At 40.4% G+C, this 24,130-nt stretch overlaps 1 protein-coding gene across 2 annotated transcripts in view; it reads right to left on the reverse strand.

The window, feature by feature from the left end:
* The window catches only part of TPRG1 (tumor protein p63 regulated 1), a 194,398-nt gene that overhangs the window by 76,024 nt on the left and 94,244 nt on the right, over positions 1–24,130 (reverse strand). For both annotated transcript variants that reach the window (XM_089330863.1, XM_089330864.1), the window contains exon 4: positions 6,092–6,268. In XM_089330863.1, the coding sequence (XP_089186989.1) occupies positions 6,092–6,268 (177 nt within the window). The remainder of the gene's footprint in view (positions 1–6,091; positions 6,269–24,130) is intronic.

Consider the following 24,130-nt stretch of genomic DNA (forward strand, 5'->3'; position numbering starts at 1 on the left):
AGGGAGAGGAGCAAAAACAACAAAACAGAGCTAAAGAAAGAGGGGGTGGGGGGAGGATCTGAAGGAGAAGAGTAAAGGAAAGAGAGGAAAAGAGAAATAAAATATTATTTATCCAAAGAAAATGTGCCCTGGACAGGGAGTCTGAAGAATAGATTCTGAGACTTAGCTTTCATACTCTGATGATAACACCTGAACCCATGAACCTTCCCATGTGTAAGCTGCAGTCAGTGAACCACACATGCTCCCTGGCATCACAGGTCAGCCTGCATAGGGAAGGGGAAAGCCCTTGATAAACTGCGTCAGCATGACCACCCACAGCCAGTGGCTGCCAGTGAGAAAGCTGTGTTTTCTGTCAACAGCAAAATTGGCTCAAACCCTGCCCAAGACTTGCTCTGGAGTTGACTTGCTATTTAGTTGCTGATTTTCCCCTACCTCCTACTCTTCACTCTCCCTGTTACTGCCTCCCCTCTGACCTTATAATGATGACTTAATGCCTGAGAGGGGCCAACTGACTTGGAAATAAAGATAACACTCAAATTAATCTACTTAGTTCCATGTTAACAAAAGCTTTAATCTGGGAAAAAAATCAGAACTTGTCCGTGCTTAATATCTATGAGACATATTACCAAGCGTTCTCGAGTGATATCATTAGAATCTAACAATAAGACTGATAATGCAGCAGAATGACCATTGATATAACCTTTTAATAGGTGCAGAAACAAAAGTAATGTCGTAAAATTGGATCTGGAACCCAGGACTCCATTTCTAGTCCACGCAAGGACTCCTTCCTCACTTTACTTCTTCCCTCTGGGTGCCCAGAGAAAGCCCTTTAGCATTTAACAGCATGCCAGCTGCTGGCACAGGCTTTCTCACTCTAACCACAGGATGCAAATCTGGATAAAACTGCACAGGTTAATTAGGAGGGCTGGAATTACATCAACTCACAGTGGTAATAATTGGGTGCCTCATGGGAAATAAAACAAAATATTCCATACAAAATAAAATGTGTCTGGTAAAGCTAATGAAAGGAAAGAGGTGAAGGATGAGAATATGCGGGAATAGTTCAAAGAGCAGACTTCTCTTTCTTCAGAATGAAGATTTAGCCTCAAGTAGTAATGTGTTATTTAAATAAACAACCATTAAAGTAACTAATAATGATCACTATAATCAATTTTTTTGAAAAATGAATTATGTACAAACAGGAAAAGAATAAGAATGAATTTGGTTTTACATGGAAACAGATTTGTAATAGGAAGTCATAGATAGTATTAAAATGTATGGGACTAAGAATACTATGCTGTTTCACTGACAATCACCAGTACACAGAGCAACAGACTCCAAACCTTCTTATGCATGTTAGAAAAGACATACACTCAGTGGGAAGCAAATATAGACAATATGGTAATATATTTTAAAAGTACAATACTACAAAAATCAATTTGGCAGAACTACCATATCTGTTATATCCATGTAGGTAAATAGGTTAATCTTATTTGTTAAAAGAAAAAGGACACCAAGGTTGGATCAGAAAGCAAAATTCAGTTAAAGAAGGGGGCTGCAAAACATTCATGGGAAAATGAAATTAAGATACATTTATGTTGGTGCAAAAAAGTGAAATCTATGTATAGATTTTTCATAATACATATATGCTGTGAACTTTTTGAATCCCTCTCAAATATGCAAGTACACATAGGCAAAATGAAGAGACTTGAGAAGTTTAAAGTACTAAATTGACAAATATATACAAAGAAAATTCAAAACAAATGAACATTTTTGTTGCAATAACCTACAGACAGGGTATCTCCCCCAAAGCAGGCAAGGTAATAAAGGAGATAATTTTTATATTTTAATTAAATTTATATTTTAAAAATATATTTTAATTAAAGGAGATAAATTTTATAATGGAAAATATATTCAATATCTATAAATGTTTCTACATAAAACAAGACAATGTAAACATCCATGATGTAAGTCACAAGGTAAAAATTATCATAGTCATAGCAAAATGTAATGTTCCTATCGACAGATCAAGTAAAAAAATTAATACCAGGTAAATAAGCAGAGATATAGAAGATATTAAAAATAACATCATGATAGTGATCTAAATGCCATACATCAAACTCTGCAGAAAGTGAAGACAACACATTGAAGCATCTATGAAGTTGTCAAAGAAATGTTTACATCAAAGAAGGAGGCACCTTTCTCTGAAGGGAGGAAGGAACCTCCACTGTGATATGGCCTTGACTAAACAAGATCAGAGTTGGTGAAGTCAGAAGGCTTCCATAGCCTTGATAGCTCATGGCAAGAGCCTTGGGTGATTACTGACGTCATAAATAAGAGTGTCAATTGTTAAATCAACAACTGGAATCACTGTGCACCTGCTCCCCACGTAGAATCTCTGTCCTTAATGTGTTGTACTATGAGAATTAACGGTAAAACTAATAGTTGAATAGTACTCTGTAACTTGTGCGGTTGTGTGGGTACTGTCTGTTGAAATCTTTACTTAGTATATACTAAGTTGATCATCTGTATATAAAGATAATTGAAAATGAATCTTGATGAAGAGTGGGATGGGAGAGGGAGTGGGAGATGGGATGGTTGTGGGTGGGAGGGAGGTTATGGGGGGAAAAGCCACTATAATCCAAAAGTTGTACTTTGTAAATTTATATTTATTAAATAAATAAAAATGTTAAAAAAAAAGCCCAAAGAAATGGTTACTTTAATGTAAACATATTCAGTAAAGTCCAAAGAGTAAAAATAATTTAAAAAAACATTTTCTGTTTCTAACCATGTATAAAAGTCAACCTTAATAAAAAAAATTAAGGGGATTAAAATAACCCAACATTCAAAAGAAAAGTTCTGATGTCTGTAAGGTTATCCATTAGAGTTGCCTGCCATTTCCCCCCTTAACTCTCACTAAAATGGATGACAAAAAAGAATAAAGAACCATGTTACAACTGGAGTGACTGATGAAGCACCCTGAAGGCTAAAAATAAAGTGGCTACGTCCAGTGGCTAACACCACAGAGAGGAGAGCAAGGCATTTTGCCTTTTCTCTCTGTTTATCCCACTTGGATTCTGCCAATTGTGGTAACTTGGTTGAGCATAGAGGAGAATATGTTAAGTAACATAAATCAGGCACAGAAAGAGATATATTCATATGTGGAAGCAAAACAAAGTTGGTCTCACAGAAGTTGAGATTAGAATAGTAGTAAGCAGAGGCTGGGAACATTAGGGGTGGGGCATGGAGAGAGGACAGTTAACATGAACAAGGGTGTAGTAGGATAAGGGAAACTACTTCTAATGTTCTATTGCATAGTAGGGTATCCATGGTTGACAACAATTAATTGCATTTTTCAAAATAGCTAATGGGATTTTCAATGGTCCCAACACAAAAATTGGTAAGTGTCTAAAGTGATGGACATGCCAATTCCCTTAATCTTAACATTTCATGTCATATACATATATTGAAAAGACCATACTCTATTATATAAATATGTACAATGACTATGTGGCAATTAAAATTATTTCAATCCATTCTCCAGGTAAAGAGGAACCAAAAATAGTTGGGTATATGAAATAAAATAGAACACTTCTATGTATTTGCAAAAGCAACATTAGAGAAAGTTTAAATACATAAAGCTTACATACCTAACAAAAATGACTGTAAGTACATAAAAATTAAACTAAAAAAATTACAGGGCTGGCACTATGGCATGGTAGGTGAAGCTGCTGCCTGTAGTGCTGGCATCCCACATGGGCGCCAGTTCGAGACCTAGCTGTCCCACTTCCAATCCTGCTTTCTGCTATGGCCTGAGAAAGCAGTGAAGGATGGCCCAAGATCTTGGGCCCCTGCACCCACATGGGAAGACCCAGAGGAAGCTCCTGGCTCCTGGATTAATTGAGGAGTGAACCAGCGGATGGAAGACCTCTCTCTCTCCCTCTCTACCTCTCCTTCTCTCTCTGTGTAACTCTAATTTTCAAATACATAAATAAATCTTTAAAAAATAAATGAAGTGAAAAAGTCACAAAATGCATAATACACATACAAATAGAGCAATAGGAAATAATACATACAAACATGCAAATTAATGAATGAGAACAGAAAAATTCTGTTATGAACAAAAAGCAGTATTTTGAAATTCAACAACCAACTACTTGCTAACTGAATTTTCACACAAGAAAGAAAAGTATACATACAAAATAATCTTTCATCGCCATTTTAATCGTTAATTTTCTTGCATTCTCAATTTAATGAATACTCACCAATCTGATAAAAACTAAGTGATTTTTCTAGTAAGAAAAAGATGATAGAAACTGATGTCAAAAAAACAGAGAAACATCAAAGGCTACTTTCATACTTCCTGGGAATACCAACTGATGCTACCAGTTAGGAAGACAATTTGACACTATCTGTTAATATTCATGGACTTTAAACTCTTAATGCCACTTCTAGAAATCTACAGTACAGTTAGTATCACACATTTGTGCAGCATTTTCCTACTAAAAAATGGTAAAAGTAAATATCCATCAATAAAAGACTAGATAAACAGATTAGACTTAATACAGAATATTCTGTACTAAAAAAACTAGTAGTGATCTCTACCTGGTTATTTAAAAAAATCTCTAAGCTATAACATTAGATAATGTAGCACTAGGCAGGGCAATTTGTGACATGTACTCCCCTTAGTTTAAATAATATGTAACAAATATATGTGGGAAGATACTTAATTTTAAATGTGTATAAGTAGATGTATACTTACATGCATAAGTATATAATATATATAGTCAGAAACTTTTTTCAATAAGAAACATTTTTATTCTTTCATATTTATGTATTATTTCTTTCAAAAAATACTTAAGAATTTGTTATCACCTGTAGGGATTGTACAACCTGTAAGGTTGTAGGTAAAAAAGAGAGGTCTTAAAAATAAATGTTTTGTTAGCAATGTTTAAATATATTTTTCCAACATCCAAGAGTACTTCAAACAACTTGTGGAAAAATAGATTTAAAAGATAAGTTTATTTAGATGCAAAAATCTTGAAACCCATTTCATAGTTTTTCATAAAACAAATTTTCCATGAAATTTTTGAAGCTCCCTTATCTCTATCTATCCATGTCTAATTGAAAATCTTCTAATTTTAAAATTTAATAAACTAAGTCAATTAATCACTCCCTGCATCCTTGAAAAGAGTAAATAAAAAGTAGGTTGTTAATATGGTAAGCTATGAATAAGGAAAAGACATCATTTGCTCAGGGTATGCATTTTTTCCCCAGTGTCTTAAAAAAATATCTCGCTTTATGCCAGGCCTGATGTCAGGTACCTAAAGGACAAGGAAAATAGCACATGCTCTCAAGAAACCCATACTTCAATGAATGTTGTTCACATTCAATCTTAGAAGACTCTTGTCTTTCTGGCTTAGATCAAAAGTGTTTAAGAAAAGCAGTTCCTTCCAATGTAATAACAGGAACTAGTTCAGTTCTGTAGTCCTCCTCTGCAGTCTTCACCAAGTTTCTTGGTCAATGTGAACATCTCAATGACAGTTTATACCCCCTCCCAATAAGTCTCCAGGGACAACCTCAAAGAGACTTCTTGTAAGAAGCCCTCTTAGCCCTCGTGGGTTCTATCCACTGGGCTTTCCACAGTAATTCAATTCTCAAAGGCATAGTAATTTCCCCCCTTTCATTCCCTTGGTTGTACTGTTCCTTCTGCCTGGAATGTCTTTACAATTTTGTTCTCTTTCTTTGGGAAGCTCCTCCCTAACATCAAACATTGGCTCAAGGGCTTCACAAAGAATATTTTCTGATTATCTGGCACATGAATAAGGATGAGACCATTTCTTTCCTGTTTTCATGGTTCTTCTATCTTTGTATTTAGCTATTTACTTATCAAGTTCTCACATGAAAGTACAAATTTATTTTGCATCCCTGATGCCTGACATAGAGTAAGAACTCAATGAAGTTTCATGAATTCAACTGTCAAAAGTCTCTGTTTTCCTAGCTTACAGTACTGAACTAAGTTTTGTGATCATCCTCCCTGCACGTCCCACCCTATTGTATCACTTCCCCGGGTCTAAGGCATCATACTCACCTGTCCAGTGACATCCCAGGGAAGGCAAACTTGCCCAGGCAGATGCGATAGACAGCACTCAGGGGAATCCGCTGCAGCTGCACACAGCTGAGCATGATGAAGTCATATTTGCAGATCAAGAGAGTCCTGTCTGTGATCAGCAACAACCTTTCCTTCTCATTGTTCCAGTGGTCTATCCTATAGGAAGCATCAGAGAGAAGGCAAATCAGGGATGTATATAGGCTTTCCAAGTTAAAGATAATGGCATTCACTGAAACACCTCTGCTAGTGCAGAAGATCATGAGGTTTGATCACCTCCAAAGAAAGAGGAGCGGAGATACAGCTAATTCTACTCCTCTGTCCTCAGACTGGCCCATGACTAAGGAAGAAGGGAGGTGGAAGATGACAGAGAAATGTTTTGCCATCATGAGCTCCTATGATGGAATACCGTGGGGTAATACCAAGTCTGCGTCCGTCGTCAGCTGGTTCACATGTCTCCACCTCTTTCTGGTTCTCTAGGAAACATTCAGAGTATATGTTCCTCCAAGGACACCTAATATATCTCTTTGTTCTAACTCAGTCTGCACCACCACAAACTAGTTTATGCTAATCTCCAAAGCTCACATTGTTTTTACTGAAGATAAAATGGGGGTGGAAACTTTCAGTTCTGTCACTTAGTGACTGTAAGACTGGACTTTAAACCTTCACATGGATCAGGTTTCTTATCTATAAAATGAAGACAGTACTAGTCCTTACCTCTGTGATTCTAGGGAGAGGGTTAAGAGAAATGAGTCTCAGTCATGGCTCTGTAAGTTAGCCAATACTCTTGCTGGTAGGGACTCAGGATACTGAGTGACTTTGGGTAACTCAAAAAAAAAAAAAAAAAAAAGCCACTCCTCAGAATATTTTAAATACTGACACACAAGACAAAGTTGGGAGTTAGGAGTAGGAGTTGAATGCATGTTCGGAAGAACAGAAGGAGACATGAAAAGAAGAAAGAAGATGAAGAAGAAAATAAGAGGTAAAAAAGGAGGAGGAAAAAAAGAAAGAGATCATTGATTGAGGCCCTGGTAAATGCCAGTCTTTATGGTCTTCTAGTATTAGCTCCATATCTCTCCACAACACTTAGAAGAAGGTTACACCCAAAGTCATTTGCCGGAATGCAATAGCAGAGATAATCAGAGAGTGGAAGGAAACAGCAAAAGGTCCAAGAGATGTGGTTTAAATCTGCTGCTGTGGTTTCCATCCACCCCTGTACATATTGAGATTGAATTCCTATTGCCTTGTGAGGAAGAGTTCTTGAGCCATCCACACAGCATTCAGTCTCAGTCAGAAAAACACAGAGACTGCCATGTCTTATCAGATATCTATATAGGTTCTCTAAATAGATTGCATCTACTTAGCAGTAAGTTATAAGCTGCTGCCTAATAAACCAGACTTGTTTTTAGTCTACAAACACTGCAGCTTTTGGTTGAATGGTTTTACTGAAAATGTCAGCACTCCATAATGAGATTTATTTTAAAAGGTAAAGGATTCCGGGAAAAAGAATTCTTTTTAGGAGCCCAAAGTGCTCTGCTGTGACACAGACTCTGCATAATTTACAAGTCAGGAATGTCTGAATTCAAGTAAACATAGGCCTATAAATAGTTTGGGGCCACCATCTCTAGCTCCTGGGTGGTATATTTATTTATTTAGATTTCAATCACACCATTTTTTTCCCAAAGAACTCTTGGAGAAAACATTGAATTGCATATTCCTGATGTTAATACCATTGAAGTTTGGGTGGTAATAATAAGAAACATAGAAATAGCAATAATAATAATATAGAATGTTTGTACAGTGCCTGGAAGTTTACAAAGTCCTTGAATATCAATGCTCTCAATGAATCCTTACAGTAATGCTTTGAATTAAACATCACTTTCAGTTTAAAGACAGGGAAACTAAGGTCCACAGAACTGAATGATGAAATGGCCAGTGTTTCACACAGAGCAAGCAGTAGTGCAGGGAATTGCAACAAATGTGGAGTCAACAAATCCATGCACAGTGTTAGTTTCCTCCCACTACCCGGATGAGGACCCTTGAGCATGGTGTGTCAATCTGATAAAAGTCACCTCCTGGAGGGAGCCACTGTGATGGCACAGACCACTCCTGCAATTGCTTTCTCTAGCAAACTTCCTCCCGGAAACAAAACTCCACTTCCCCTTCTAAACATTGTCTTCATAGTGCTCCCTCTCTTGGGGAAGAACTCTCTTTCCAAAGAGTTAGGCCAGCTGGACATCATCCTGGCTTCATTACATTTCCTCTCTTACATTCCAAGATCTAGAGGTTTTATTTCCTAAAAGTCTCTCGAAACCACCTGCTTCTCTCTATTTCCACCATTACTATCCTAACCCTGTCTTCTCCTGTCTTCTGCCTTGGCAATTGCAATTACCCTCTCGGACTTTGGCTACCAGCCACCTCCACCTTGTTCACCCGTACCTGCTCCTGTTCCCTCCCAACTTCACCCTACTGCAGTGCGAAGTTTCTTCTGAGGACATAAACATCATCTTCCTCTCCACACTCCGATTAAAATACTTCCCATAGCTGTTATGAGAAATGGCAAAAAGTCTGAACTGAGAGGCTCTGTCGGTCCAGATCCTACTTACTTTTCAACCTCATCACAGGACAAATCTCCCCATCCCATTCCCCTCGCTCTTCTTTCAGTTTCTATGTTACAGCCACATGAGGGCCTTAGCACATGCTGCTGCTCCTGCTGCGATCTTCTTCCTGATCTCCCTCAACTACTTCATTCCTATAGACCTGAGATGCATTTCCCCTTCCACCAGCACCTTCCCAGGTCTCTGGAACTACTTCTCTTCTTTCTTGTGTTCACTTTGCATATCCCACAATGTCTCCTTCATTTTCATACCCATTTCTATGAATATATATGCATACACATATATATTTGAGAGATAGAGATTTCATGCCTATCACCTCTCCTATATTGTCAATTCTACAAAGAATTAGGTCTTGGCATGTATTGCCAAGTTCATTGCTATTCAAAAAAATATTTCTCAATTGAATTAATAAAGAATGAACCATCTCTTCTCTGTACAACTTTATATGCCTTGACTCATGCTGTTTGGGGAATCTAACCCTCAGGTTTACCCCCCTGGAAATGCTCCCTATAAAATGACATGTTTTCAAAAAATAATGATCAGTAACATTGAGGGAAATGCCCATGTCATATAATAGTAAGAAGAAGCAGAATACACAATGTTGCATATAGTATGCTTCCAACTTAGTAACAACAGAATGCACCCATCAAAATGTCAACACTGATTTCTGAGTGTTAAGATTTCAAGGGTCTTTTGTGTCTTTCCATGACTTTATTTGCCAGAGTTTATTTTATAATGAGCGCATTCTACTTTTATGATAAGAAGTATTTTTAAATGAAAACTCTCACTCATCCTTCAAGTTCCCAGGTTAACCATTGTGTATTCCACAGAGCCTCACCTTTCCTTCCAAGGGGATGTCATGTCTCCTTCCTTTAAAGACCTCAGAAGTGGCCCTATTCCCATTGTTCTATATAAGATAGCGATTTGTGTACTTGTTCCTCCACATCCTCCCCCACCCAAAGTAGGAGCCCCTCTGGTGCAGACAGTGCCTTACTCCTATCTGGATCTCCAACGGGCAGGGCACAGAATAAAGAAGAGACCACAATAGCAATGCTCTTGGTTGAGAGGGTCGGGCTCCTCCTGCGGAGCATCCTCCACATGTCTCCTCTGCGTTTGTGCTGTGCTGTGCTGTGCTTCCTTACTTGAGGGACAAGCCCAGATCGCCCCAGGTAAGCAGGCACCTGGGCGTCTGTAATTTCCTTGGATGACAACAGTTTCACCAGCAGAGGGCAACAGCGAACCAGCAATGACAGGCTGAAGCCACTGCAAATTTCCAGGAGCTCCAGCTGCTGCTCAAATCATCAGAGAGGTTGTTCCAGCCACCGCAACTCCATGCCCAACAATATAATCTTATATCCTGTGTAATCTTATACTCCTGTGTAAAAATCTATTTGCAGGTTGGAAATGATTTTCTTCCAAGAATTATTTTCTTCTAAAGTTATTCATATTCTAATACCTCCCCCCTCCATGGGGGCATCTTTCCTGATATTAAATAGTGACTACCTTTGATATGTTCATCAATTTTATTGTACCCCCCAAACCTCTTAGTATAGCCCAGCCCTTGAAGAAGAAGGCAATATCTTAGCTAGCCAGAAATCAGCCACCCAAGAGGCAAACACTGAATCATTTATTGCATGTAGTCCCTGATCACCCACAGGGTTCTAAGCCCTGAAGAGAATCCAGCTTGAGTTTTCCCTTCAAACACAAACAGATGAAAAATGCATAGCATTAAAGCAAAGCAATTTCCCTCATCCTGAGTTAAGTGGAGCCTTCTAAAACTGTTAGCTACATAATCCGCATACATTTCGTTCAGTCATTTGGTTACTCTTGCCCTGGGTCTCTCCGGTTTCTGAAAAATAGAGGAGTTTCAAAACAAATGCAGTATTCTAATTAAAGCTCTATGTCCACAAAACTTCCATCTTTGCAGGTCTCCTCTGGGTTCATTTCTCTCTCTCTCTCTCTCTCACTGTCTCTTCCCCCCATCCCCCACTATCTTACACACCCAGCCAGGTACCAAGCTCTGTGCACTTAGCAGGCAGACTAAGTAGATCTTTCAACTCTTAAGTAGTATACAGTTCACTAAGATGTGAGGAGAAACGCACAGGGAAGAGGAATGCAGGCCCCAAAGGTGGGATGAGGCCCCAGTGCAGAGTGCAGAACAATAAAGAAAAAGAGCCAAAGAGCCCCCAGGAACCTATCTGATGCGTTTGAAGAAGGTTTTCAACACTTTCATTCCTGCTTACCTGAAGTCATTCAACCAGAAGTTATGGAACTGGAATTCAAACAAAGGGAGTCTGCCTCCAGAGTCCACGTTTGTAATTAGTGAATTTGCTCCACTGAAAGTCATCTAAACCCACCTGAGAAGTCAGGCAAGGCTCTGAGTGAAAGGTGTTTGAAGAGGGTTTTAAAGGATAAGCAGGATTCGATAGCTTGATGCAGAATGGTTAATTTATAGAGAAGGTATAGCTGTGCAAACACACAAAAACATGTGCAGAATAACGTGGTAGATAAGATGTGTTTGTGTAATTTATAAATGAAAACTATAATAATGAAATCACCTTTTAAGAGTAAGATAGCCCTCCCGGAAATTCTAATTCCAGGGAGCTGAGATGGAATCCAGGCATCTTTAGCCTTTAAAAGGTATTCAGAGGCAGGACCAAGGTTTGAAAAACCAAGGCCTTTTCAGGAGCTATTCTAAGAATGTGAGCCCTACCTAGTAGCTTTGGACCACCAGAGGAGGCCCTCTTGGAGTTTGGACCTGAGGAATTTGGGGTAACACTGGAACATTTGTGAATCAAAAGAACTAATCCTGACTGCCCTTACTTTATTGCAAGTTCTAGAAACTTCAGGAATAAATCTCTCCAGCTTTTTTTTTTTTTTTAAGATTTTATTTATTTATTTGAGAGGTAGAGTTACAGATAGTGAGAGGAAGAGAGAGAGATCTTCCGTGCACTGGTTCACTCCCCAAATGGCCACAATGGCTGGAGCGGAGCAGATCTGAAGCCAGGAGCCAGGAGCTTCTTCCAGGTCTCCCACGTGGGTACAGAGGCCCAAGGATTTGGGCCATCTTCCACTGCTTTCCCAGGCCATAGCAGAGAGCTGGATCGGAAGAGGAGCAGCCAGGACTTGAATCGATGCCCATATGGGATGCCGGCACTGCAGGTGGAGGATTAACCTACTGTGCCAGAGCACCGACCCCCTCTTCTGCTTCTTACTGCCCCAGGCATGGTTCTAAGATCAAAGAGCATCATGTAACCTGGCCTGGGGCAGAGAAACTCTTCTGTGAATGCCAATTTCTTTCTTTCTTTTTTTTTTAAGAGCACATCAGATTCTAAGGGTTTTTTTTGTTGTTGTTGTTTTTTGTTTGTTTGTTTGTTTTAATTTGAAAGGCAGTCACAGAGAGGAAGAGACAGAGAGAAATTATCAATCTGCTGGTTCAGTCTCTAGATGGCTGCAATAGCCAGGATTGAGCCAGATTAAAGCCAAGAGCCAGGAATTCCATCCTGGTCTCCCTCATGGGTGACAGGGGCACAAGTAGTTGGGCCATCTTCTGTTGTTCTTCCAGGCACATTAGCAGGAGCTGGGTCAGAAGCAAAGCATCCAAGACTTGAATCAATGTTCTGATATGGAATGCTGGTGTTACAGGCAGCGGCTTAACCCACTGTGCTACCAGATCCGCCCCATCAGTTTCTTTTATAATGCTTCTTCCCTGAGAATGAAGTAGGCAGGCATACAGGTTAAAATTGATCAGATTTGTGAACTGGAAGACCACGCCTTTGCCACGCCCCTGTGTGGCCTCATTCCCCTACCTGGCCACACCTGGGTGCCCACCAGCCAATCAGGTTAATTAACCACTCCCCTTTGGAAGTGGGTTAAAAGCCTGGGGCACAGTGTGTCCTGCCCTGCTCTTTTTCCCTGGCCTCTCGCTAGGAAGTAGCTTGCTGTAGCCCCGCGCCTCCAGGGTGCATGACCTTCGGGCCATGTGCTCTAGGCTTCCTGGCCTAGATACTCATCCACGTGGCTGGTTCCTGGTGCTTGGTATGAACCCCTATTTACCTCTCTCTCTCTTAAATAAATCTCTCACTCTCCTATAAATCTTTCTCACTAAATAAAAGCTTAAAACATACCATGCTGCCTCATTTATCTTTGCCGGTATTTACAATTCTTCTGTAAATATTAGGCAAGAACCCTCTTGGGTTTATTAATATCGGGGATTTAGTAATAAGCCCATGGTGAAATCGTAAGGCACCCCAAATTCCGGTAGCATATGTGGCACCCTGGATAGCATTTCTAGAGAACTTTAAGGGACCACATTTTAGTGTAAATTTTAGGGGGTCTTTTCCGATTTCAAGAACAAATCGCACTTGACCAACAGTTTTGTCAAGATTCTTAAAAGCATTTGCTGTAACCAATATTCCATCTGATCTTCATCTCATATTTCAAGTGTTAGATTCTTGAGAAGCAATTGGCTCTCTATCTCACAGACCTGGGGTTGGAAATGCAGTTCTCCCACTTCCTATCTCTAAGATAGCAGAAAAATTAATTTTTCTAAGATTCAGTTTCCACATCTCCCAAATGAAGGTAATAATTATATATTCTTCAGAGGGCTATTGTAAGGGCAAGAAATATTTTATATAGAGAACTTCATGCAGCACAAAGCACACATAAAGTATTCAATTATGACTATGGGGACCAGCATCATGGCACAACAGACTAAGTCTTCCATATCTGAGGGCTGGTTTGAGTCCCAGTTGCTCTGTGTCTAATCTAGTTTCCTGCTAATGTACCTGAGAAAGCAGCAGAAGATGGATCAAGTACTTGGGTCTCTGAAACCCATGTTGGGAGACCTGGATGGAGGTCCTGGCTTCTGGCTTTAGACTGGCCCAGCTCAGGTCTTTGTGGCCATCTGGGAAATGAACTAGTGAATGAAAGATCTCCCTCTCTGTATCTCTCTGTCTCTCCCTCCCTCTCTGTCATTCTACCTCTCAAGTAAATAAAATAAATATTTAAGAAAAGTAAGACAATGATGAAGATGACTCTTCTAAATCCTTTAAGTGCTTTTGGAACACATTGATTTTTTTTCTAAATATTTATTTATTTATTTAAAAGGCAGAGTTACAGAGAGAAAGGGAGAGACAGAGAGATCTTCCATCTGCTGGTTCACTCCCCAAATGGCTGCAAAGGGCAGAGCTGGGCTGATTTGAAGCCAAGAGCTTTTTCTGAGTCTCCCACGAGGATACAGAGACCCAAGCACTTGGGCCATTCTTCACTGCTTTTGCCAGGCACATTAGCAGGGAGCTGGATTGGAATTGTAGCAGCAGGACTTAACTGGCTCCTATATGGGATGCCCATGCCACAAGTGGCAGCTCTACCCACTACACTACAGTGCCAGCCCCAGAACAATTATTGAGTTAATAAATAGTGACTGAAGCAAATTCACCTTAAAAAAGCTCAAGCCTACAACAATGTTCAGATATATTAAATATTTGTTTCAATTTCCTAAAAAAATTAAGAGTAGTCATTAATCATAAATGTATTTTATATATTTATTATATGCTATTAATTATAAATATATTTATATGTGGAGAGAGAGGAAGAGAGGATTGGTTATGTCTGTTTGCCTGTTTTTTGTTTTTCTGACCCAGCTGGGTATTTTTAAATTATATTGGATGCTCTGAATTACTGAGTATTATATGTAAAGTTGTCTTTGCTGGTGTCTACTGTGGGACACCTTAGAAGAAAAAGAACCTGGAGCGGTTGGAACAAAGGCCCAATAGGAAACAAGCAAGCATGCCAATCAAGAAGTCAGCTACGTTCATTTAGATACAGTAACCAGAGAAGTCGATGGCTGATTCAAGTGTGAGCCCAGGTCCATGGTCACAAGGGCAGCGGTTCAGGATTGAAGCTCCAAAGCAAATTGATTTTTATTGATTCTCAATTGAACTTCGCACTATGTGGCATAAAGAAGTATTTCTTTAGATTCGCAACACTAGGTAACTAGGCCAGAAGTAATCAATCTCCCTTACTCCAAAAAATATTTTTGAACCATTACATTACAAGCTCTAGTGGCACAGTGGTGAAGCAAACACTCCCCTGTTCTGCTGGCACCTCCCCACCTTCCGGAACACAGACAAAAGGAAAAAGACACCTAAATGCAGAGCCCAGGAACAAGGGACACAGAGGAATGTCACAGGGAAGAGTATTGCAGGAAAGAGATGTTACACAGGCCTCCAGATGGGATCCAGCAAGAAGCACGAGATGGCACGGACGTCAGCACCATGACAGCCAAGATACAAGGAAGAGAGCAGGGGAGGCTGAAGCAGAAGCACATCATATGCAGGAAGAGCAACAGCTTCTCTGCAACTCGGGAATATTCTCCCCATTAATTAGTTATGACCTCCCTCCTGACAACTGAGGAAGCCAAGCCTCAATAAAGGGACGCGGACACAGTAGTAGTGACAACATCAAGGCCAGCATCCACTTCCCAGCTACTGACATTCCATTAGGCTGCTCTCCCAATGGTTTCTTCTACACAGCCAGCCAATTTTGCTCTCCCCACTGCACCACCATTGGTTGGAGGATATTTTGGAAGTTACGCAGAAGCAAAGAGGCTGGGCACTCCCTGTCTTTCTCTCCATCTCACAAAATAGCTGAATAGCTGCTGTACAGCCCAGGTCCTCCGCAGTGCTCCCGGAGCTAACGAGAGGCTCACCCCCGGAGGGGCCCTCTCTTCCCCTGAAATTACTTTAAGGGGTGCACTTGATGGGAAGCCAAGAAAGCTGGAAGGAAAACCAGGCTCAGCTGAGAGGAGGCAGCATAGAGGGAAGAGGAGAGGAACAAGATAGCGCGCCGGCACACACCTTGCCGCCTCGATCGCTTATTAGTTTGCAATGGGACTGCTGTACGCTTTCTGCACTGGCAGTGACGGCTCCGCGGGCACAGAAGATATAGTCCAGATAAGGCAAACCCACGAGGGTGAGAGATGTTCCAAAAGTACTCTGAGGAATCCCACAGAATTCTAAGAACAAGAGCCACGCACAACTGGGCTTTGCAGAACCTGCAAAGTCACGAGGAACAGAGGCTGTTCTCAGGGTGGTTTCTTCCCTCCGCATCTCCCTTTCCTCCTGCCTGGTCGGCTCCTCCCACCTTCTGCCAATTCTTCGCCTCTTTAATTGCACCTTGCCTGCGACCTCTCGATGTATATTTACTCCTGGCTGTCCGTGAATTTTCAGATGCGCTCTCACAGCTAGCTGGAGTATCGCTGTATCTCCCAGTTCAGATTGTCATGAGAAATTCTGTTAGTCCAAGTCACCTGCTTTGAGCTGCCCCTTCAAGTCATAGGCTGCCTAATAGATTAGCCTCTTTTTGTCTAATTAGTTACAGCCAATGGCTGCAGTTTCATGGTAGAAAATACGAAGCGCCAGTGGGGAGAAGTTTATACTTTGTTAGGATATTTTAGCCCTCTAATTTCTTCTTCTTCTTTTTTTTTTAATAAAAATTCTGGGACAGATTTGTCTATACCAATGAAAAAAATCTTGTTGTGATTTCCATCGGAATTGTTCTAAACATGTTTATCAGATTTTAAGAGAATTGATGCATTCACTATGCAAAGTCTTCCAATCCAGGAACCCAGTATGTCAGCTGATTTATTTATGTTTCCTATGACTTTATCTCTGCGTTTGGTAGCTTTCAGTATACAACTGCTGTATATGTTTTTGATAAATTACTCGTAAGTATTTCTTTTTGGTTGTGTGTGGGGGGAGAGAGACAGGAAGAGAGAGGGAGGGAGAGAGAGAGATTATGTTATTGAATTTTTCATTTTGATGCTCACTTCTTCGTTGCTATTATATACAAATACCATATGTTAATTTACATTGTTCTTATGGCTTGAAATCTCATTAAATTCTTATTAATTATAGGAGTTTGCTTGTTTTATGATTTTTGTTTTGTCTTGTTTCATTGTAATTTTCAGCTTAGATTATCATGCCACATACAAATCAGACTTTTTTCTTATATATACACACTGTATACACACACACATGTATATATGTGTGTAAGTATATATATGTGTGAATGTGTGTGTGTGTTGTATGTGTGCTTTTTTATTTCCTTTTCTTTCCTTTTGCTGGTTAAAACATCCAATACTATATTGCATAGCAGTAGTAAGAATGAAGATCCTGGGGCTGGTTCTGTGGCATAGCAGATAAAGCTGCTGCCTGCAGTGCCACCATCCCATATGGGTGCCGGTTCAGTTCCTGCTGCTCCACTTCCAGTTCAGCTCCCTGCTAATGCACCTGGGAAAGCAGTAGCAGATGGCCCAAGTCCATGGGCACCTGCACCCATGTGGAATACCTGGAAGAAGCTTCTGGCTCCTGGCTTTGGAGCAGCTTAGCTCTCACCATTGCAGCCTTTTGGGGAGTGAACCAGTAGATACAGGCTGTCTCTCTCCACCCCTTCTCCCTGCCCCTCTCTCCCTCCCTTTCTCTCTTTTTCTTTTTCCCAATCTTAGCATTAGTCTTTCTCCAATAGTATGATGTTTCCTTTAGGCTTTGTCCTTTATCAGATAGAGGAAAGTTTCCCTCAATTATTCCTCTAAGCACTTTTAAATCATGAATTCATGTTGAATTTGTCAAGTGCCTCTTCAGCATCTATTGACATAATCATTTGATTTTCTTCTGTTAATATTATATTATATTGATTTATATATTATATATATTATATATTATATTGATTTATTTTTGCAATAATGAATCAGCCTTGTATCCTTGGAATAAAACCATTTGTCTATGATGAAAATATTCTTTTTATATGTTACTTGATTCTATTTACTCTTATTTTCAGAATTTTTATATCTAAATTCATGAGGGATATTGGTCTATATTTTTGTACTGTCTTTATCTGGTTTGGGTATCAGGTTATATTTACTTAAGAAACAAGTCAGAAAGTGTTTTCTTCTCTTTTTTCCAGAAAAGATTATGTAAATGGACCTCCATGGTCAGTAAACATTTCATAGAAGTCTCCAGAATAATCATCTGGGGCTTCACATTTCTTTTGAGGGAACTTTTTTTTTTTTTTTTTTTTGACAGGCAGAGTGAACAGTGAGAGAGAGAGAGAGAGAAAGGTCTTCCTTTGCTGTTGGTTCACCCTCCAATGGCCGCCGCGGCCGGCACATCGTGCTGATCCGAAGGCAGGAGCCAGGTGCTTTTCCTGGTCTCCCACACAGGTGCAGGGCCCAAGCACTTGGGCCATCCTCCACTGCACTCCCTGGCCACAGCAGAGGGCTGGCCTGGAAGAGGGGCAACCGGGACAGAATCCGGCGCCCCGACTGGGACTAGAACGCAGTGTGCCAGCGCCGCAAGGCGGAGGATTAACCTAGTGAGCCGCGGCTCCAGCCTTGAGGAAACATTTTTAATTATTTATTTATTTTATTTGACAGGCAGAGTTACAGAGAGGCAGAGAGAGAGAGAGAGAGAGAGAGAGAGAGAGAGAGGTCTTCCATGCACTGGTTTACTCCCCAGATGGCCGAAACAGCCGAAGCTGCGCTGACCCGAAGTCAGGAGCCAGGAGCTTCTTCCTGGTCTCCCACGTGTGTGGAGGGGCCCAAGGACGTGGGCCATCCTCCACTGCTTTCCCAGGCCATAGCAGAGAGCTAGATCGGAAGTGGAGCATCAGGGACTTGAACCGGCACTCATATGGGATGCCAGCAGTGCAGGCTTTACCCACTATGCTATAGCGCTGGCCCCGAGGGAACTTTTTAATTACCAATGCAATCTTCTAATTTGTAAAGGGTTATTCAAATTTTTAAGTTCATGTGGAATGAGCTATTGCAGTTTGTGTGTTTTGGCACATTAGTCTGTTTCATTAAAGTTGTCAAATTTACGTGAGTTGAGTTTTTAGCTGCAATTCCTTGGAATCTCACGGATGTCTGTAGGGTCAGTCGTGGTACCCTTGTATCATTTTTGACACTGGTAGTTTATGTCTCCTCTCTTTTTTTCTTCATCAATCCTGCTAGAGGTTTGTCAATTTCATTGATTTTTTTTTCCACAGAGGATCACTCTTTATTAATTTTTTTTGTATTGTGTATATTTTTATGTCTTCAAATTATTTATCAGGAGTGACTGAAATAAAAAAAATGTAATTGAGTCCCATCATCATCATCATCATCATGGAAATGGCTTTAAGAGAAAACTGGTCAGAAGAATATTATTGCTTCCCATTTTCAACCAGCACATAGTTGCTTTTGATAAGACAGACAAGAGCCTGTCAAGAATGCTCAAGATTATAATACAACATGCCTGTTTACAGGGAAACAAACCTAGGGAATAACTTATGTGAACTTCTTGATTTCATCATACCAGACAAGCACAAAAGCACCACCCATGCCTCTGAGGACGTTGAACCATGCACCCTTGAAAAACGCTTCATCACGAGCAATCTTCCTCCAGCAGTCAAGTGTGCCTGTGTACATGATATCAGTTCCTTTACGCCCCGACTGTATCATCATGCTAATCCTCCGCCTGCGGCGCCGGCACCCTGGGTTCTAGTCCAGGTCAGGGTGCCGGATTCTGTCCCGGTTGCCCCTCTTCCAGTCCAGCTCTTTGCTGTGGCCCGGGAGTGCAGTGGAGGATGGCCCTGGTCCTTGGGCCCTGCACCCGCATGGGAGACCAGGAGAAGCATCTGGCTCCTGGCTTCGGATTGGTGCAGCACGCCAGCCACAATGCACTGGCTGTAGCGGCCACTTGGGGGGTGAACCAACAGAAAAAGGAAGACCTTTCTGTCTCTCTCTCTCTCACTGTCAAAAAAAAAAAAATCTGTATTTTGCATCTCTTTTGTTTGGTGTATGCACATCTAGGATTGCTACATCTTCATGGTAGACTGATCCTTTTTTGGCAAGATTTCTTTGTTTACTTATTTGAGAGGCAGAGTGACAGGGAGAGAAGGAAAGAGACAGAGAAATACATTCCATCTGCTGGTATACTCTGAAATGCTCAAAAGAGCCATTGGTGGGCCAGGCTAAAGCCAGGAGTCAAGAGCTCGCTGGGGTCTCCCACATAGGTGGCGGGAATAAAAATACTTGAGCCATCATCTGCTGTTTCCCAGGAGGGTTACCAGAGAGTTGGATTGGAAGCAAAGCAGCCAGAACTCAAGCCAGCACTCTGATATGGGATGCAGATGGCCCAAGTGGCAGATTAACCTGCTGTGCCACAACACCCTTCCCAAGACTGATTCTTTTATCATTATCACTCCTGTCCCTGAAGATTTTCTTCATTCAGAATTCTACACTTTTATTAATTCATGTAGCACAGCACTTCAGAAACCACAGCAACTCTTGGACTGCAACTCTGTCTACTGAACACATAGTAGCTTCCTCCCCTTCACATAATATACTCTCCCTAAGCCCACCCCACCATTCCTACAACAGGACTTCATAGACTGGGGACAACGGACTGTTTGTGAATGAAGAAGCATGTTTATTCCTAAGAGGTTATAATGGTTGTTTATATAATGACTGTGGTGCTGTAACAGTGTGGACAACCTCAATATGAAGACTAGGTTCTTATTTGCTCCCTTTAATGAAACATACACTGATAGGCACTTGAATAACCAAGATTAGATTTAAATTATCAGAGGTACTTATTTCTGGAGTTTAATGCCTTTATAATAACATCAATACCTTATTTGATATCTTTCAGTAACTTAACACAGAAATGCCCACAAAGGTTATGAAGGAAACATCAAGACAATGGCATGCTCTAACTACTAAATAAGTTCTAAAATAATAATTATGATCATGATGTCATGATTTTATTTTATTAGTATAAATGACTATTCTAACTGATTTCAAGAAACCAAGCAGAGAAATTGGTGTTGTGCACAGCTGCTCCACTTCTGATCCAGCTCTCTGCTAATGCACTGAGAAAGCAGCACAGACGGTGCAAGTACTTGTTCCTCTGCCACCCATGTGGAGACCCAAATGAAGTTCCATGCTCCTGGCTTCAGTTCAACCTGGCTCAGCCCCAGCCATTGCGTCCATTTTGGGAGTGAACCACTGCATGGAAGATTTCTCTCTCTCTCTCTCTCTCTCTCTCTCTCTGCAACTATGCCTTCAAATAAATAAATACAAATTAAAAAAAAAGACAAATGGGTATGTGGTATGGTGGGTTAAGCTCTCTCTTGAAACACCCACATCCTATTTTAGAGTGTTGCTTCTAGTCCTGCCTCTTCCTCTTTCAATCCAGCTCCTGGTAATGTGCCTGAGAAAGCAGTAGATGATAGCCCAAGTATTTGGGTTCTAGCCACCCATGTGAGAAACCTTGATGAAGTTACTACTCTCTGCCTTCAGCCTGGCTTAGGAGGAGTAAACCAGTGAATGGACAATCTCTGTGTCTTCTTCTCTCTGTGTCAGTCTGTCTTTCAAATAAATAAAGAGGTCACTCATTTAAAAAGATACCAAGGTGAAGTCACTGAACTTGTAGTTGGAAGAGATGCACACAGTTGCTTCTCTTGAGTGGGTAAGAAGGGCTGCTTTGCATACATCACTGCATCCAGGGAATGAGAAAGCACTAGGTAAAGGCAATGGGGAGTGGCAAGGTGTTGGCAAACTGGGAGCACCTATTCTATCTAGTGTCATTGAAATAAAAATCTTAAAGAAAACTAAGTGGCGTGGAAATAGCCTATGGACTTCCAATTTGTGAATATAGTAGAAAATGTGATCCAAATTCTTTAGCCTAACATTCAAAATATTTTTTGGACTCTTCCTACCCTTCTACCCTGTTTCTTTCCCACCTTGTTGCTCACTAGAATCCAGTCATACGTAACTGAATCTAACTCTATTACTGTGCACATATTCTTCCCTCCTTCTGGAATGTTCTTTCCCATTATATCATTTAGGAAATCTCTCCCCCTCTTTCTTTTTTTTTAACATTTATTTAATAAATATAAATTTCCATAGTACAGCTTATGGATTACAATGGCTTTTTCCCCTCCCACCCGCAACCCTCCCCTCTCCCACTCCCTCTCCCATTCAATTCACATCAAGATTCATTTTCAATTATCTTTATATATAGAAGATCAATTTAGCATATATTAAGTAAAGATTTCAACAGTTTGCACCCACATAGAAACACAAAGTGTAAAATGCTGTTTGAGTACTAGTTATAGTATTAATTCACATTGAACAACACATTAAGGACAGAGATCCTACATGAGGAGTAAGTGCACAGTGACTCCTGTTGTTGACTTAACAAATTGACACTCTTGTTTATGGCATCAGTAATCACCCTAGGCTCTTGTCATGAGTTGCCAAGGCTATGGAAGCCTTTTGAGTTTGCCAACTTCGATCTTATTCAGACAAGGTCATGGTCAAAGTGGAAGTTCTCTCCTCCCTTCAGAGAAAGGTACCTCCTTCTTTGATGGCCCATTCTTTCTCCTGGGATCTCACTCACAGAGATTTTTTTGCCAGAGTGTCTTGGCTTTCCATGCCTAAAATACTCTCATGGGCTCTTCAGCCAGATCTGAATGCCTTAGGGGCTGATTCTGAGGCCAGAGTGCTATTTAGGACATCTGCCATTCTATGAGTCTGCTGTGTGTCTGGCTTCCCATGTTGGATCGTTCTCTCCCTTTTTTATTCTATCAGTTAGTATTTGTAGACACTAGAAATGGACACTATGAGAAACAATGACTTGATCAGCCCTTGTCCTGACTGTTGATGAACAACTTAATACTTTATCCATTTCAGTATTTTTTTTTTGTTCTACTTAATACTATTGGTTGAACTCTGTAATTAACACACAATTATTCTTAGGTGTTGAAATTTAACTGAAAAGTGATGTCTATTAAATATAAGAGTTGGAATAAGAGAGGGAGGAGATGTACAATTTGGGACATGCTCAAGCTGACTTGCCCCAAATAGTAGAGTTAGAAACATGCCAGGGGATTCCAATTCAATCCCTCCTCTTTCAGTCTTGGATGTTCCCTTTACTTGATGCAACAATATACAGTAAGTTCTGTGTTTCTATGGAATTATTTGTAGGATTATACATCACATGAATTACACTCCTGTGGCTTCTTTTACATGCCCTGTATGTAAAAGACTTGAGATCCGCTTAAAGATAGAAATCTTTGGTTGTTTGCCTCTGTATTTTCATCATTTAGGGATGTGCTTGGCCTAAGAAAGCAGTTCAGCAAATACATAAATGAATATACAAATGAATGAATACAAGTAAATATTAACAACAGTGGCTTGAAAACCCACTCTTATATGGTACATACTATGTAACAAAAAGTGTTGTAAGTATTGGGCACACGTTGGCAGCTCATGACAAGTGCCTCGGGTGATCACTGATGTCATAAATAAGAGTGCCAATTATTAAATCAACAACAGGAGTCACTGTCCACTTGCTGCCAAAGTAGGACCTCTGTCCTTAATGTGCTGTACTATGCAAATTAATGGTATAGCTAGTACTCAAACAGTACTTTATACTTTGTGTTTCTGTGTGGGTGCAAACTGGTAAAATCTTTACTTAGTATATACTAAGTTGATCTTCTGTATATAAAGATAATTGAAAATGAATTTTGATGAAGAATGGTATGGGAGAGGGTTGGGAGATGGGATGGTTGCAGGTAGGAGGGAGGTTATAGGGGGAAAAGCCACTGTGATTCAAAAGTTGTACTTTGGAAATTTATATTTATTAAATAAAAGTTTTCTAAAAAAATAAAAATTAAATTAAAAAGTATTGGGAATTAGTTAATTAATTCAATCCTTAAAACGGCCATATTAATATCCCCATTTTATAGATTAAAGAACTGAGGCCCAGAGGATAAAAGACATTTGTACATCCAAGGTCAAACTGCTAGTAAATGACAGAGCTGGGCATTTAGCTGCATCAGACTTTTTTCACCTCTTGACCCTTCCAAGTCCTCTCTAACTGGTAGCGGTCATGGGAAAACAAACACATCCAAGTGCGTTTGTGATGGCAGTAACTAAATGCCCTCACTGTCCTGTAACACAGGTCACTCGGGGACCATTAGCTATCTGGATGAGGTTGCTGCCATGGAGAATTTATAGAGAAAAGCAATGTGTTTAATTAAGTGGTTGTCGAAAACACCCACCCAGTATAAATGAATTCTGGCAACAGAGGTGCTTCAGCTGCTGCCAGAGTCTTGCCACAGGTCATTAACATCTTGATAGATTTGAAGCACTTTTCAGGCTGAATGCTTTCCCCCAAGGACAGAGCAAGTCTTACTGGGCTTTGAGTTGCTTGGAGGCCTGGGGAAACGGAGGCAGATCTCAATGGATGGCCTCTGCTTGTGTCAGTAAAGAGCTTCAAACAGTAGATGACTCTTTCAGAATTAAATTTGGACCAAGTCCACAATAGGTTCTGAGCCTTGCCATGGGCCACAC

This window comes from Oryctolagus cuniculus, chromosome 4 (genome assembly GCF_051225735.1).
Source record: "Oryctolagus cuniculus isolate XC-2025 breed Fujian yellow rabbit chromosome 4, ASM5122573v1, whole genome shotgun sequence".
NCBI classification, from domain to species: Eukaryota; Metazoa; Chordata; class Mammalia; order Lagomorpha; family Leporidae; genus Oryctolagus; species Oryctolagus cuniculus.